At 36.6% G+C, this 17,781-nt stretch overlaps 1 protein-coding gene across 8 annotated transcripts in view; it reads left to right on the top strand.

Moving 5' to 3' along the window:
* The window catches only part of LIMCH1 (LIM and calponin homology domains 1), a 334,515-nt gene that overhangs the window by 262,468 nt on the left and 54,266 nt on the right, over positions 1 to 17,781 (top strand). For 3 of the 8 annotated variants that reach the window (XM_051965619.1, XM_051965620.1, XM_051965621.1), the window contains 9 exons: positions 166 to 459; positions 2,647 to 2,901; positions 3,550 to 3,876; positions 5,207 to 5,313; positions 5,426 to 5,537; positions 6,060 to 6,314; positions 9,925 to 9,960; positions 15,324 to 15,447; positions 17,355 to 17,512. In XM_051965619.1, coding sequence (XP_051821579.1) covers positions 166 to 459; positions 2,647 to 2,901; positions 3,550 to 3,876; positions 5,207 to 5,313; positions 5,426 to 5,537; positions 6,060 to 6,314; positions 9,925 to 9,960; positions 15,324 to 15,447; positions 17,355 to 17,512 — 1,668 coding nt within the window. The remainder of the gene's footprint in view (positions 1 to 165; positions 460 to 2,646; positions 2,902 to 3,549; positions 3,877 to 5,206; positions 5,314 to 5,425; positions 5,538 to 6,059; positions 6,315 to 9,924; positions 9,961 to 15,323; positions 15,448 to 17,354; positions 17,513 to 17,781) is intronic. The other 5 variants (XM_051965622.1, XM_051965627.1, XM_051965624.1 and 2 more) reach the window with 2 other exon arrangements.

Genomic DNA, 17,781 nt, shown 5'->3' on the forward strand with positions numbered 1-17,781 from the left:
CTTCAGAAGCCATGCTTTCTGCTCTCTCATCCCTGATTAAAATAACACACGGAGTTCTTGTCTGAACTAAGAGTGTTGGGAATGTTTTTAACTAACAGCAGTCTTGAGGGGGAGGTGTTGCCTTTCTGAGCACATGTGGAGTTCCATTTAATTTTGCTCCATTAGTCAAAAGCAAATAAGTGAAGAGAAAGAAACAGTTCCCGACATTATCCTTCGAAAGGAGAATCCTTTTCTGAAATGTCAACCTGGTCGTGAATCGGAGCCAGAAAATGGCATTGAATGCAGACTTCCCGATCTAGAGAAGGATGACTTTGCTGCTCGAAGAGCAAGAATGAACCAGCCTAAAGCAACAGTCCCATTTAATCAGTTGCTGTTTGGACCTTATATAAAAAAAGAATGTGATGGTGTGAAACAGTCCTTAAAAGGAGCATCACCGAAGAAAAATCCAGGATCTTCCAGGTGTGCATTTTTACATGTACCTTCTTCTATGAAAATAGTTATACAAAGATATTATTATTAATCTCAAGTGGCTTTTGCTCCTGTCCATACTTCCATTTGTTTCAAATACTCTACAATCTAGACCCATGAAACTATTAGAGAAGAAAAGCCAGGAGAATATTCTGTTCACTCAAAGGCGTAATTCTACCTTGCCAATTGCCTTTTAGTGTTATGAGAGGAGCTTGGTTCCATCTAGGACAGGGCTGGAAATACCACATTACTTGTCTCCCAAAAGAGGAATCCCAATCATTATAAGATAAAGGACATCAGCAAACCTGCCTGGATGCAGGTGCACAAACACAAGCTTATCCAGTACCCCTCTGGTACACTTCCCTAACACCGGCTCTACTGCTTTGGTTGTTTTCCAGGGCTTCATCCCACCAGCTTTGTAGCTGGAAGTGTAAGGGCCATGGTTACAATTCATGGAGGATCCTCTTTGCTCTTCTTAATTTCTTTCAGCTGTTTGTGGAGAAAGATGTGGAGCTTATTTGAAATTACCAGGCCATAGGCATTTTCTGGACTGCCTATTTCCTGGTGAAATAATTTTCTTTAAAATACAAACTGACATTATAAATTAAATTCCTTTCTCCAGTTTTTCTTCCGTGCTGTTTCCCGAGATGGAGAAAGAAGTCTTGGGGTATAGGAGAATCTAATAAAGGGTAGACAGTTTGTTCTTTGGAACTTTTAATTGGACCTAATACACCAACTGGAATTTTTAAGAAACAAATAAAGACAATAGAACAGAATTCCATGCTTAGTGAACCTGGCCATCCCATTACGGGCAGGATTTATGGTTTATTTGTTGTGTTCTGTTTTGAAGCGTTCCTAACCCTTTGAGAAAATCATTTTGCATTCAAGGAATCAATCAGTTCCTAGTCATCTTGAGAAAAGGGCCAGCGTATTGATTTAGAGGAAAAAGAGATTTTTCTATTTTCTTCCCTTTCTCTCTACATAGTTTCCATTCCATATATTTATAACTTTTATTGTCTATTAACAATCACAATGAATCTGCATTTCTAAAGAACAACAAAGAAGGGAGAGAGGTTTGGGAATGGAGAAAAGGCTGTTATTCTGTGTCATGATTTCCCTCTTTCTCCCAGTGAAGATTAATAAAAATGATATTGTTTTCTTGGACCAGACAATAAATTTAGTAGTTCCAAATCATCTTGAATGTGTACACACATGTAGACATTACATGTATGTGTTTATATGTGTGAGTACCTACATGTGTGGGTATATATACACACATGTAAAGGGACATGCATTTTTTGAGCTTTTCTTTTTTTCAGTAAATCTTTTCAGGCATATTTTACTGGTACTTTTCTTGTCATAGGACTAGAATAAGTGTGTTTATGTGTGTGTGTGTGTGTGACTTAAGGGCAGACTCTAGCTATTATTAGTATTAACTAGATTACATCTAATTTAAGAATAACAGTTTAAAATTTATAATTGCTATCAATTTTATATTCAAGCCAGCTTACATTAATTAATATGTAAATTAATACCTCTGTAAGCCTAATTAATGGAAAAATTCTATTCTACTTATTCTCCTCGAAATTTAACTTGGCGAATGTTAACATCCACCAAAGATATAACTTTGTACAATGCTCTGTTATCTTTTTAGACACATTTACTATTAGCAATAGATAAAATGTATTTTCTGGCTATGGTGGACTTAGGTGAAATACTTATCGTGTGAATAATGTCCTAGTTATCTCCAAACTAATCCTCGAATTTGGATCATGTGGAGCTTGTAACAAACATTTTCCTGGTATTATAAAAGACATTCCAGAGCTCTAAGGGATTCAATCAGAAAACTTGAATTCATTAAAGTAACTTGAATAGTGTGGGAATTGGACATCATTAATGTCAAACAAACCTCATTACCATTCTTAATAGTCTTTCAGTGAGTTCAGGCTTATTTGCCTAAGCTAAGTCAGAACCTATTCCTTGTAGAGAAGCATGAGAAGGGCAGCATAAATGAAAGAAATCTCAGCTTCAGGGGATCCTACATTTTCGAGAAAGAGGGAAGTGATTTTCTCTCATTTCACTCTGTGCTTACTTTCTGACTTTCTGTGACTGACATTTCTTGCTCCATTTCTCACGAACAATTTTCCCGGGGACATGGGGACCGTGTTAACTCGGCAGAAATCTGGTGCAAAGGGAAGAAGCAAAGAAAATTGTGGTTCACAAAGAAAACCTGCAGCAGTTTCCAGAGGATGCATGTGCAACAGAAGAACCCAGGAAAGCTCCTGACATCCAGAAGGATGACCTGGCTAAGCGGAAGATTCAGAGTAGTAACCTCTCCTCACATAGGGAAGCGATGAGTTTTGTGAAGATTTCGAGCATAACAGAAGCAGACTTGGAGACATGGGATAGATTAAAAGTGTCAGGAAAAACAAGGTGTGTTACGTTTCCCTCTGCATCTCCCTCTTGGTGATAATTATTTAATTTTGAGGGAATAAAAATGGGGAAAGGCTTAAACTTGGGTTACATGTTTAATAACCTGAAAAATTGAAAACTTGCAAATTTAAGGCAAAACAATGTGTTCTCAGTAATGTGAAGTGTAGGAAATCTACATACATGCTCAGAATCTTGTCTGGTTCTCCATCAGTGATCGTTGTTCTTGTGCCTTATTAGGATTTGTGTTCTAATTATTCTGTTGTTTCTCTTTACTCACGTTGTTTGGGGTATGTTTTTTGACATTGAGTATCAATTTTGAAAAACTATAGATAACTATATAGATAGATAACTATATAACTATATAGATGACTCCATAATTATATAGCTTTTATATAAAGCTGTAACTATCAGTATTTAAGACATATACACACATATATAGATATATAATTATGAATAACTATACATAGCTGTTACCATTATTTGGAAAGATGTGAAAAACAGTAAACACTTGAATAAATAGGAGGAAGTTTTTTCCTTAAGGTATAAAAAATATATTTCATGGCAATGATTTTTTTTTAACCTTAAGTTTTTGCTCTTATTCTAAACTTTCCTTTGAAACCTTTGGAATTTATTTCCAACTTTGATTAGTGATGAAGATCCAGAGCACAACTGTACCCCAACCCCCTCACCTGAAATCCAAGCAGAAACTGCGATTCGGGATGACTTTGCAAGCCGCAAAGCCAGAGCCTACCAAAAAGCTTCCAGCCCCAAGCAAAAGTTTGTGCACTTTGGACCAGTGACAGAGATAGATCAGCAGAAATGGAGGAAACTTAGTATTGGCAAGGTTGACCCCAAAGAGGAAGTGGAAGAGATTTATAGAGATGATAAGATGCCCATTTGTCGTGTGGCCCCTGATTCTGCGGCTCCTCACAGCTTAGAGGATGACAGAGTCCCTCGTCTACAGAATGATTCCAGGTATTCTGGACTGTGCATGTGAAATAGCATTGGAAATCTCACCTATTAAGTTTGTAGGGAACAGAGGAATCCAATTTTGAAAAATTGGCAGATTATGGAATATTGCAAAAGAAAAGTTACAGTGTCACACCCAATGGGAGTATTTGTGGAAGTTTCAATTTCACTATCACATCTTGATATCCTAGTCAATAAAATCACCAGTTTCACACTAAGCATTCCTTTTGGCCAAGAATTTTGGCAAGAGTACTTTATTTTTTTCTTTTGATCCCTGATCTTGGTTTTATTCATTGAACTTTTTATGTAATCTCTTTTCATTTTTTTTTTTCCTTTTGGAAGATTGATGATGAAATAAAGTAGCTATCTTCTTCCATCGGTAAGACCTCTTAGAGGAAAAATGCAGATGTTGTCAGTGATATAAGTTCAAATTCTGGGCCTCCAAATCCCTACCCCATATTCAAAAAGAAAAGTCCATTTTATTGTCTCATATTGGAAAACAAATAGCTCTTTAGTGGAGGTGGGGATCTTCTTAGAAGCATCTTGTAGCTTAAAGCCTTAGTTCAGTGATGTTTGCATGAATGGTCATGGTTTTGACAGCAACCTGATAGAGGATGATATAGTTTGCCACAGGCCTTGGAATCGCATCTTTTGGTTCATAAGCCTGCTAGCGAGCATCTCAATTACGCTTTCACTGGACTCTTTCTGGAATACAGGACTATTATGGAGATAATCCCTCTTGTGAAAGGAAGGTTAGTGGAAACTCCGGATAACCTAAAAAAGCCGCCAAGCAATAGGAACAGAATGAAAATGTTCATTGACTTCAAGAGGGCTTCTTTTGCACTTGAATTCATGGTGTAAAGACAGGAGTAGAGTGGAAATTCTGCAGGTTTTCATGGTTCCCCTCATTTCCTTTGAAGGCTAGTAGCATACACATAGCTTGGGTTTATTTATTTATTTGGGGGAGTTTAAGGATCCCCATTGGTAGGCAAGGTTGTGGAGATCACAGAGACCTATTCAGCCTCATAATTATAACACCGAGATTCCCATTACTTAAGCATTAATATGGCATCTGTGTTTTTTTTGTATGTCATACCTAAGCCCCCCTTCTAACATTTATATACTTACAGCTAAACTTACTCTTTATGTCATCACTACTAGAAACAGTTCTAGGAAATTTCTTGGTACTAATCAGTCAGTAATTAACAGAGCTAGAAATGAGAAAATGATCCTTCTCCATTTGTTAACCTGCTCCCTTCAGCCTTCTTGCTGTTCCCACATTTTCCAACTCTCCCCCCTCCTTTCTTCCTTTACACCATCAATACTTTACTGCCAGCAAACAAGCCGATTCCAGCTTAGATGAATATTGCAAAGAGAGCCCTGCCTCTTCAGCCATGGATAAGGTTCAGGAGCAGAAGGACCCTCTGGGAAACAGCGAAGAAGGTGAGATCTGAATGTGGAGCCAGCTTTCAAGGAAGATTAACCCTTAGCAGCGGGGCGGGTGCTTCCAGGATGCATGTTGCCTCAGTAACAAAGCTGTGCTCTCTGGCTTCAGCCACATGCAGCCAGCTGCCACCGTATGCCCAAAAAGAGGATATTCTTACCAGAGGAGATTTCGAGACGGAACGGAAGAATGGACGATGTGGGAGCGGGAGCCAACGACAACTGTGAGCAGCTTGCCTGCGTTTCGTATTGTGCTGTTTCATGCTGTATGGCCATTCTTTCCAGCTTGAGAGATTTATGCTACAATTAATTATTTAACCCGGAGTAGAATTAGAGGAATTTATCCATATGGATCAGAATTCTGCTTCTGGATTTCCTGGGATAATAAGGATGGATAGAGGCTTCAGGATTTGGACAGTTTTGTTTGTTTCTCGTATTTGCATGTGTTGATTTTGTGTGTGGTGAATTTTTATTCTTAAAAAGACTTTTTATCCCTGGGATTATGAAAACCTTCATTGGAAATGAGCTGCCATGTAAGTACCAGTGACACTAACTAGTGCCTCTCACTTGTCAAAAGCGTAACGAAAGTTTGTGCTGTTAAAATAGTAGTTCCTTAGTCATCTGTCGTACGTGCTTCTGACACTGCTGTGGACATTAGCTCTGGTCTTACTCCTGGGGAGCAGTGCTTCTGAAAATAGCCTTGGCAATAACCACCCGAGTGACTAGCCCACTACATGTTCTCCTAGAGCAAACTCTGTTGCCCCCATGAATGGGGCGGGAAAAAGTCTTGGGAAGACGATAACTCATGATGTCCCACTTGGCGGTGGAGCCCGAGGGCAAAGGAAAATGCCTGATCCCCAGAAAGATGACATGATGGCTAGAAGAACGGGAGCGTTCCTTAAGCACGCCATATCCAAGTCGAACCAGTTCCTCCCGGTGCCATTTGCAAAGCAACAGGACGGGGAGGAATCTCCCAAAGGACTTCCAAAGAAAGTGGAGAGGTCAGAAGCTTGTGCTGTGCCATTGCCACTGTGTTCCCAAGATGGATTCTAGATGAATGTTGCTTGATAAATGCTTGTTGAGTGGGATTTCTTAGTAGCTCCATTGTAGCTCATTATTGAAAGACCAGAATTGATTGGATCTGCTGGAGCTGAAGTAATGATTTCTAGTGTTAAGACGTCCAAAAGGTAGCTAAGGTCCTTATACCAGTCTATCTAAACTTTGAATAGTTTTTATTTTATTTTATTTGCATTTCATTTATTTTTATTCTCAGACTTCATTCCTATTTATTTTCCTTTTTTTAAAAAAAAAAAAAGCTTTCAATAGAATGGGATCATTAACTACTAACTGGAAAAATTGAATTTGAATGTATCATACATTGTTTTATATTAGGAGCTTCCAGCAGGTAAAGAAGGTGAGCTCTGAGATGGATTGGTCTCTATGAATGGCCCGAGAGGCAAATCAGCCTATTTGTATTGATTCATTCTCTTACAGACAATATTATTAAGTGCTTACTATGTATGGGAATCCATGATGATTTGATTTTGGTACAGGATGAGGAATGAAAAAACATCCTTTCCCAGAGATGCATCTTTTGCTTGAAATTGTGATCAATCAGACTCTATATTGATTGCCAATCTAAGTGAAAGTAGTCAACTAACCATCTGTTTAACCTGGTCAGCACAGGGAAGAAGCACTAATTCTGCCTAATTATATGTTAGAGCAAATATTGGTTTGGTAAATTGAAAGCACTGGCCAGGAAGATGGAATTTTTTTGGGGAAAGGACTCTTTCCAAATGTTGCCAGTCTATGCCAGATAATTCATCCCCAGTTCAACATTTCCTCCTGAATAATAATGGATTCATGCCCTCGCTTGCATTATAAAATATACAATAAAATTCATTTTGGGCTTTTTACTTTTTCAAACTACACATCTCTTTTTACCCTATAAGCTTCTCAAAAGAAAAGTAGAGTAAATATTCCTTTCTTTATTTTACAGAGGAGACATAGAGAATTTGTGAAACTAGGTCACACATGTAGTTGATAACAGACCTGGGCTTTTTACAATTCTTTCACATAAGGTAACCAAGACATAGCATGATCATTTATCTTTGATCCACTTGAAAACAAGTCCATGTAAAGTAAAATATTGAGTAAGTTCAATTTGATGAGAAATGTGGAATTTCAGTTGAAAGTTCATAGCTCTATGAGTGAATTAGAAGGGAAATCCCAATTAAAAAAAAACATTATATAAATCTAATAAATTTACAATAAGTAGAGATGATTAGTGTAATTATATAGCATAATTCTATCGCTATACATTGTACTTGAGTTTTCTTATCAGGGATGCTTTAACGTCTTGCTTCAGAGCTTAAATATAGGTATCAAAAATAACTATTTTCAAAGACTTTGAAAGTGCTGAAAAGTTATATAAATGTAATATATGCCAAATTTTAACTAGGTTATGTTAAATTCACTTTCCTAAATATTAGGCTTCAGTAAATAAAATAGTATAGTTTATTCTTTTCATTTCCCATCGATGTTTCATTTTCAGTTTCCTTTTGACAGCATCCAATTATATAATTGAGTTCTTTGCTGATAATTTGTATTATTTCTATTTTATCTTCTTTTGAATGTATCCAGTAGGATCAGCAAGAAAGACCTTTGAAATCAAAGCACTAATTAACTTTCCTTTACCCTCAAGAGCAACTCTGTGTTAAGTCGATACCTTATTTTAGTCTGAGGCATAAAATATTCTTTATTTCTAGTTCGTTATGTGTTATAGGGGAGTGATGAGGACAGAATGACAAATCTAGACAATTTTCAAGCTTTTCATGAGTAGGTCTTTATAGGATGATTCTATTTATTTGAATTAAAGTAAATTCCCCAAACACTCATGTTAAAATTTAAGCACAAAAAAAGATATAACAGAACGTAAATTATTTCTGGCTTATAGGTTATTTAGAATTCTTTGTTCTTCTGCTCTTTATCATCATGGATAGTCAAGAAAATACTGTTCTGTATCTGCTCTTCTTAATTTATCGTCAACTTAGATCGATTATAATTCCAGCAGGCCTGTGGATAAATCAAGTAAATGTCCAACTAGTCACTGGCTATCTTTTTTCAGAGTACACTAGTGCTCATAGATTCTCCTTGGAATGTTAAGCCCATTGTAATTTGATAATCATTTTGAAAATTGGGTTCTATTAGTCTGAATTTGAAAGAAACAGCAGCCTTGTTTCCAAATTGATGAACTTTCACCAATTTGAAAACAACTAATTTAGCCAGCCTCCATCTTGCTTTGTCTCAGTTCAATCTTGCTGTTTGTTGCATTTGCGTATTTGTCATCTTCATGAATAATAGAATGAATTGTAGGGGAAGGTATGTTGCCACAAAGCAATTAAAACATTGTGTGGTTTTTTTGTGTGCTTCTTTTAATTCCTTGAGGAATTATGGGAAAGAGATCCATATAAATTGCCTCTCTTTTTATGTATTATTTTAGCACTAAAGATCAGCCAGTGTTTTTTTTTTTTTCCTAAATTTAGTTTATTGGAAACCAAAGAAAGGGTATTTTCTATTACCTAATGAATTCCCTACCAATCTATACAAGGCAGAGATAGTCAACTTTTGAGCAAGATACCATTTTTATGGGCCTTTCTAAGGAGAGATGTGCATTTATTTATTTGCTGGGGGCAATTGGGGTTAAGTGACTTATAGCTAGGAAGTATTAAGTGTCTGAGATCAGATTTGAACTCAGGTCCTCTTGACTTCAGGGCTGATGCTCTATGCACTGCACCACCTCATTGCCCCAAGAGATGTGTATTTAAAGGGAGTTTCTTTTAAAAATAAATGATACTGATGGATTCTATTGGTTTTCTGTACTGAGAAACCTTTTATTCTATGTTGTAGCTAATACTTTTAAGTTTACATTTTCCTACCAAAGTGACTATATTACAAAAGATAATATTTCTATAAATCCAAATTATGAGAAAAATGCAAAATGACTGAAGAAACTTCCCTTTTCAGGGTGTAGGAGGTTAAAATCCAAGGCTAGCTTTATAAAGGAATTGTGGTTTCTGTCAGATGGCTGTTGACTGGTGCTCTGCTTTGTTTCCCATATACTGCCAATTAGCTTTGATGTGATTTATGTAAATGTATTAACACCTAAGGGAAAGACTCAATGACATCTGCCTTGTATGTTGGGAATCAGTTATAGTCCATTACTACAAACACAAAAGTATTAACAATTTTCTTGTTGTGATTAGTGACAATACACATTATTTTTTAGTGTTGGCTTTTTCTGTATGTTCTAGGTTACGCTTGACTTAATGTTCTTTTTTAATGTTGAAAATCAACTGAGCCCGTCTTTTGTGTTAATATACAGATTGTTTTTTGATTCTTTTCTTGGGTTTTACTTGCTTTGTCCTGAATTTAGCACTTGAAAAAATCTAAGAAGTTTTTCTTCTATTTATATGGTTGATGAATATTGAAATTTGTATAATGACACATTTCTTTTCTAGTCTATTCAGCAGAAAAAGGTTTGGAACTCATGTTATTGCAATGTTAACTTTGCATGCTGTCAGCTTTCTAATTTTTTATTTGGTCTTGTAGATACGGTCCCAGAACTGCTGTGTCTGATGACGCAGAGTAAGTTATCTCACATTCATAGGATTATTTTAATGAAATAGTCTAAACTGCATGTTTTGTTACTTACCACTAATTAAAATGCAAGGGATGCAACAACAAACTTGAATGGCTTTCTTCCACGTGCTGCTTCGGGGAAGGAACGCACTTGAAGTTGCAATGGAGACCATGTGTTCGCTTGCAGCAGAAATGAATTAGAAAGTAACTTCCGCATGAATACTAATCTACGTGGCTGAAGCTTCAAACTTAATATTCACTCATCGTCAGAGTGGCGGGTGCTATTGTTAGTGCTTTTTATGCCCACCAAGTTGTGCAGTCAGTCCCGTCTTTCCCCCCAAAAAAAATAAAATATTAGAAGTCTTGTATTTCATTCTTGCATAAATTGAATCTTAAAATAACAATAATATAGTAAATCCTTTGGCCACAAGTTTAAGCTAAGAAAATAAATCCTCAACCACAAATTATAGACTCAGAGCCCAAATCCTTACTATGTTGGGCAAAACATTCGCATATTACTATTGAGCTTGTAGGACCAAAACTTTGAGGTTTTGTTAGAGTTCAGTGGTTTAAAGTAGGGGATAGGGGAGTTTGGAAGGGTAAATTAAGACTCTCCTAGGAAATATGATTGCTAGTTAACAAGTCCTTTTCAGGGGTTAGAAATTCACATTCCAACCAAATCTGAAAATAATTAGTATCTGTTCTCTTTTTTTGTTTTTAAATATTAAGTTTCCTCATGTCTTAGCTCATTATTAAATTTGCCATTATAGAAACAGGGGGAAAGTCTCAAATTTTGAAAACATCCCCAGATTTGAATCTTTCTACATAGTTATATGGCCATACTTGCTCTGTTGTCACTAGGTTAAGAGTCGTCTTCCATATTCCTTAATGATATTATATTACCTTTCACCTCCAAAAATGGATTAGCTTTGATCATTCTGCCTAGAACTGAATCACTTAGATTTTTGTAGTGTTAGGTGATAGGGGTTTGCTGATAAATTTTTTATGTTGTGCTGACTTGGAGCTCTTTTGAACCACTTCTCCCAGTCTTCTTCTCTTCCAGCCTGAACTCTGGTTATATGTGCACATAGTAGGTATGTGCATAGTATATGTGCACAAATGTTTGCTGAATGGAAATTCCATTAAATAAGAGCAGAAAATTCAAGAGGTAGCACTTTTAAAAGGGTAGAAGTAAAACTAAGTCTTTCCAAATGGACACTTCTGTTATTTTTTTTTTTCTGGTAAAAGATGCCAGCTGGTTTAAAACTGCAGTTGGTGCTTTTTGAAAGAATGTAAGCCTTGTCTGAGCCAAGCACCAATTGCTTTTCAATCTGCCATTCTTGGTTCATATTTCAGTATTTCGAAAATTCACATTAAGGAACAGAGCTACTGAATTCAGCTGGCCATACTCACTGAAATAGTTTAGAAAATTTAGCTGTGGCTCCTTATGTTCAAGTGAAATGAAATTATTAAGATGTTCGGTCGAAATAAGTCTTTTTCCTTTTTTATCATCCAGAAATGGGTGGGGGAAGAAATTGAGAGGCAAAATTCAATGCTTGGGATTGATTGTTCAGAAACATTTTGGTACTTTCAAAACACAACTGAATAAGTCCATATCTGCCATACAGTTTTCCTGAAATACATTTAATAGATTTAAATAAGAAGAGGTAGTACTCTCTCAAATTAGAAAGGCTTCAGAATGGGGAGCTGAAACTTTGCTAGAACAACTCATCCATAGAAAATGTTAGTTTATGAGTCAAAGAAGAAAAAGTGGAGGGGAAAACAGAACAAAACAAAACAACCTTTGATTTCTAAATTACAAAACCTAGGCTGACTAAATAAAATAAGCAAGAGCTACTGATTATGATTAGCTTCTTCCTCAGCTGACAGTATATAGAAATGTTGAACAAGAGTGCCAACTTTCCTTCCTGAAAGACCATTTTAACACTTTTGAGAGATTTCAGAATCTCAAAAAAAAATTTTTTTTCTTGTTACTGATTTAAAATGGAATCAGTAAATAACACAGTCTTGAAATCTAGCCCAGGAACAATACTCAGAAAGACCTTTAAGGACAGTCTGTGTGGTAAAAATCAGAATGCCACAAGGAAGTTGAAGATAATCAAATGGTCTTCTAACCACACAAAATGTTCTTATCTCACATAGACTATTCCTTCTGCTTCTCCTTTTCCATAATTTTACATTGGCTTCACCCCCACAATCTCACTCCCAGGCATTCAAGGTTTAAATCTTATTAAAATCTCCTGGTTTATTTGTTTCTTACTCTGTGAATCAGACACAGAGAGAGTTCCCAGAATCTCTTTTAAAATCACCTAGTTTTTCCCCTAGAGAATCTTGAGTTTCTATATAATAATGTACTAGGGGAGACTTTTGGGTTCTACAGAAAAGTTCACCTGTAATGACATCTTATACTGACAGATTGAACTTCACTTAAGAGGAACAAAATCTATTTCTAGCATATCAGGGTGCTTCAGCCTGCTGGACTCTACTATCTCCTTTTTCCAAAAATATACTTCTCCTTTCACAGATTGAATCTAGGCTCTGAACTGCAGCAACGCTTGTAATTCGTGACTCAGCTTTTTTTCTGCTTATGATTACTAATTTCTTAACCTTTTTGGTTCCTTTTTTTTTTTTTTTTTTTAGTTTAACCAGAAAAGGAGTTCTCAATGCCCTTTATTACTTTGCCTGATATAGTATTTACTCCATTTACTAGGGCCAACTAGTAAGCTATTATCTTTTTTGGAGGGTGGGAAAAAAAAGCTTGTTCCTCTTTTGATTTAACTCATTAGCTTTAGAGTTTAACATTTGTCTGTTTTTTAGTTCAGTTGTCAGTCTGATTCTGAAAGACCTATTCTAAATGCCCAATTCAAATCTAAAATAACATTTATAGATATAGATATAGTTTTATTTCGGGAATCCTTTTTAGGTACCCTGGCTATCTAGTATTAAAATCTGACTCATTCTGAAAGACTGACTCTTGGAAAATTTTAAATTAGAAATTAGAAAAGAGATTTCATTTTTCTTCTTCCAAGTCAGCCATTCCACTAGTGAGTTAGAAGAAAGGTCATATTTCAGAGATGTAAACTCCTTCTGGGGCCTTGGTAAGGATTTCAGGATATCTTAAAATGACCCCAGAGTTGAACTGATTGGATTGAAGGTGGCAGTAAAAGCTCTGATTAGAGGTAAGACCTGATGGGGATGGGAAGGGATGGGAAGAAAGGAATCGTATCCTTCCTTGTAGATATTGAATCATCAGATTTAATGTGAGGTTACTGAGAATTTATAGTCTTCTCCCCCTTTTTTAGTAATTCTTATAGCTGCCTCACAAAACTTTTACTAATAATTCAAAATAGATTAGAGATCAGTCACTCCATAGAAATTATAACTTCTCTTTTGTGATATGCCTGTTTATCTTGGTGACTACTAAGTCCAACCTGTGATCATGAGACATTAAAATGGAAATGTCTACCACGTTTGGGGGAGTAACAAAATGAGCTACTTTTCTTTCCCTTTGGCAGGCAAGCTCACTACCAGATCTGCTCTTTGTTCTCTGTTGTCAGGCATAATTTTTCCTGATGATTGGGGAAGAGTCAAGCAATTAATAAGCCTTTATTAAGCACCTACTATGTTTCTGACGCAGTGTTAAGCACGGGGACATTGTAGCAAGAAGAGGAGTGTAACCCCCAGATACTGATGTAGGTTGAGTCAAAGGAAATGAAGTTGAGCTTCCATCCATTTGATGCAAGAAGGAAATCTCTAGTTTCCTAGAGATAGTAGGGGTAGCATCTCTACCTACTACTAGGTAGTACCTTCTCCTGGATCCTTGCCTTCATTCAGTCTCTCTGCTGCTGATTATCTTTATAAATAGCTATCTTGGGGCATTTCACTAACGCTGTCTATCCTTGGCTATGAAATGCTCTCAGATAAAAATGCATGTCTATTTTAAAAAATCAGCATCTGAGGTTAAATGCTGGTCTATACAAGTAGTTAACTTCTGCTTCATGCCTGTCATTTGCATAAAATATCTGTTTTTCCTGGTTCTGTGCCTCGACTATCCTTCAAAAGTTGGAAAATCTTCCTTCATCTTTGGCTGCTCTTCTCATCCTGTTGTTTCTTTGTCCACTGTAACCAAGGACAGTGTAAACAGCTGTGCTCTTGCACAAGGTTCGAACATCTTGGGCAAAATATAGAGTGTGGTCACAGCATGTTAGAATTTAATTTTTAATAATTGCTGCGTCCTTATTTTCTTCAGAGAGTTAATTCAGAGACAAGTTTAAGGAAAAAAAAAATAAAATCCTTGGGGGAATTTCAGAAATAGAAAGTGGATATTATTTTACAGTTTTTGTTCTTTTCCTCCATTTAAAAAAATATTTCAAATAGTTCAGTCACACTGGTATTAATTCAAAAAGGATTGGAGCAGGATACCAAGGAACATAATGTAATGATTTTCATTGCATGCAAATCTCAGGACTGACTTGGTACAGCTTTTTCCAGGGGTGTATCCTCAAATCCTGCCAGGATCTCCCTCCTCCATTCTCTGCTTTTCATTTTTAATACCTTGTAAGATTAAGGAAATATGAAGCTTCAGACAGACACCGATATATCTTGATATTTTTTTAAAAAGGAGTTTTCTTTGTTTTTGCACTTTTGATGACTTAGTAAAGATGAAACAAGCTCATCTTTAAAGGCAAAGGCAATCAGGATTTGGGGCTTGTAGTGCTGACATGCTTAGGTAGAATACTCTGGGGCAGAGGTGTCGGACGGGTCCCTTAGCTCTCCCAAGAATCTCCAGCACCAGCGTCAGTCAATAGTAAGCACCTAGTAGGCTTCTCCTCTGTGTCCTAAACTCTTAGGACACAAAAAAGGCAAAAGGTAGTCCCTGCCCTCTGGAAAGGTAGGAGTTAACGTGCTAATTCCTATTATCCTAATCCCAGAATTCTTGGGAAGAAGGCATATTGTCAGCTTGAAAATGCTATATAAAATGCAAATTCGGATTAAAACAATGAAACTTGGAAATAGGATACCTCTAAACAGAAATTTTAGATTAAAATGGAGTTCTTATGAAATTTTAATGTGTTGATGCATTCATTCAAAAGAAACTTACAAACCCATGAGTTCCTCAGGGATCCTCAAGTGCAGTTTAAGGACACCCCCATTTCTTTGGGAGTTTGACACCACTGCTCCAGAGTACCCCATCGCTGCTATTGGTAGTTTCTGCTGCTTCTGAAGAGAAAAAAATCTTTTCTTCTTGCCTTAAAGCATCCCTCTGTGGTGGAATCCTTCAAAAACCCAAGAAGGGGAGCTTGATTGCTTGCAGCTTATTGTTGCACTTTTTAATTTTTTGCTTTTAGGAGCATGAGTATGCTTGATATGCGGTGTGAAGAAGAAGCCGTACAGCCCCATAGCAGGGCTCGCCAGGAGCAGCTGCAATTCATCAACAGCCAGCTGAAGGAAGAGGACGACAAATGGCAAGATGTAAGGACAGCCGAGTGCTCTGAACCCCCCCGGCAGCCGGACCCAAGGGGACTCTGTGGCCTGGCAATTATGAGATTGGTTGGGGAGAGTAGGTCTGGAAAGCCCAATAGCCACATTGATATGTGATGATCACTTGATGTGTCAAGCCTCAGTTGTGCTGATCTGTAAAATGGAAAGTGGATCACCACAATGTGATTGCATCTTTATTTAAAATTTTCTATGTTCTAGGCATTGTTTTAGGAATACAAAAAAAGACCATCTTTCTCTCCCTCCCAAAAAACCGCAATTCCTGTCCTTACATATTTATTATTATTCATATTTCATACTTATTAATAATATGTAATTTGTCCTTATATACTTATTAATATTCACGCCATCTACAGCACAGGGTGGTCATGAAGAAAGTTTGTTTTTAACCTTCAAGGGCTATGAAAAATGCAAATTAAGAGTGAAATTATAAAACTAGGAGATAGAAAGTCATTGAAGTGTTTGAACAGAAATATAACATGATGCTTTAAAAAAAATTAATCTAGTATTAGAGGCAGCAACATGTCACTGAGGTTGCTGAGCTTATTATCAGGAAGGCCAGAATTCATTTCTCACCTATGTGAGCCTGGGAAAATTACTTACCTAATTCCCTAAGTTTAACAAGCTTGAAGACTTATCTTGAAGGTTGTTAATGGGTTATAACTTGCTTAGAAAAAGTACATGCTGAGAAAATCCCAACTCTTACGCACATTCATGTGATCTAGCATTAGTGACCAGTATATATTGGAATAGGCAATCATAAAAGCTGAGTTAATTGGGGATCGGGATAGTGTATGGTTCTTGATTGCCATAGCTTATTACAAAGCACCTAAAAGAAAGCAGCAGGTTAACGCTGTATCATCTCTTCTCCTAAACCTAATCATCAGAAAACTAGAACTATTTATCAGGTCAGAATTCTGAACTTGAATCAAAACTCATTTGAACACATTTCTTCCTTAAATACATTCACCATTCTTGTGCCCTGAGTTATTTCCAGGAAAGAGAATATTTCTTGTTTTATGAAAGGTTTAGATTCTGGAAGATGCCCTTGATCTGATTATGCTAATGGAAGCCAATGATACAGAGAGCTCAGGGACTAAGTTGGAAGTTATCCATTAGCCGAGGAAGCTGTGTTAACCTGGGATTACTTAGTGATGATCTCTTTATGGTAATATTGGAATTACCACAGATACTTTGCTCTATAGAAGATGAAAATTGTATAGAAGAGATTTTGAAAACATAATCCTATTGTGATGGAAGTCCCTGAATGTCTCCCACACATGAACTGTCCAATTGATTGATTCTAGAGCTCTTTCTAGAGAAATAAAAACTGATAGTATTTCTGTAGTATACCTGTAGTAATTCCTTCCTGTCCATGAGAGAATTAATCACTTCTGAACAACTCAGAGAAAAAAGGAAATTGGAATGTTCCTCCTTATCTCCACTCTCTGGTTTCCTTCCAAGCCTTTGCACAAGTCTTTCCTTTTTTAAGAGACCTTTCCTTTTGTAATTTCCTGCCACTTTACTTCTCTTGACTTTCTTCTGAAATAATCTTCCATTTACCCCATATATATCTTATTTATACATATGTGTTTGCATAGTGTCTCTCCCATTAGAATGTGAATTCTGAGGGCAGGAGCTGTGCTTTTGCCATGTGTTTGTTTATTATTTATTTATTTATGGCCATCTTAATGCTTTGCCCAGTTTCTGGTAGATAGTCAGCACTCAATAAATGCTTGTTGACCTGACTGTCAGAAACATACCTTGCAAGCAAATTGGGATGATGAGTATTGAAAAGCTCTTAAGGAGAAGGATGGATGCATTCGATGCCGTGAATGTCTGAAGGAGAACATCACTTTGTTACTTTTCCTCCTTTCTAGGACCTGGCTCGTTGGAAAAGCCGTAGAAGAAGCGCATCTCAGGATCTCATCAAGAAAGAAGCTGAGAGGAAAAAAATGGAAAAATTATTGGCCGGAGGTGATGGAACAAGTGAAAGAAGGAAAAGCATTAAAACCTACAGAGAGATTGTTCAGGAAAAGTGGGTTCTTTAATTTTTTTCAATGTGAAATATATTTTTAAAAAACTTTCATTACAGTCTTAACTGTGTAATAATTTAATGTTATATTATAACCATCCACCTAAAACCAAAAATAAGTCTAAAAGATAAAAGTTTCGTCCTAGCGCTATCATTCTTATTGCGCAAATATAATGAATTAGGCAAAAAGTATAGTTCTTGAATTGTTCCTTTCTCAGCTTCTACTCGTAACCATCTTTGCAAAGTGTTTCAATGGCATCTCTGTTGTTGCT

Source organism: Antechinus flavipes, chromosome 6, assembly GCF_016432865.1.
Source record: "Antechinus flavipes isolate AdamAnt ecotype Samford, QLD, Australia chromosome 6, AdamAnt_v2, whole genome shotgun sequence".
In the NCBI taxonomy this organism is placed as follows: Eukaryota; Metazoa; Chordata; class Mammalia; order Dasyuromorphia; family Dasyuridae; genus Antechinus; species Antechinus flavipes.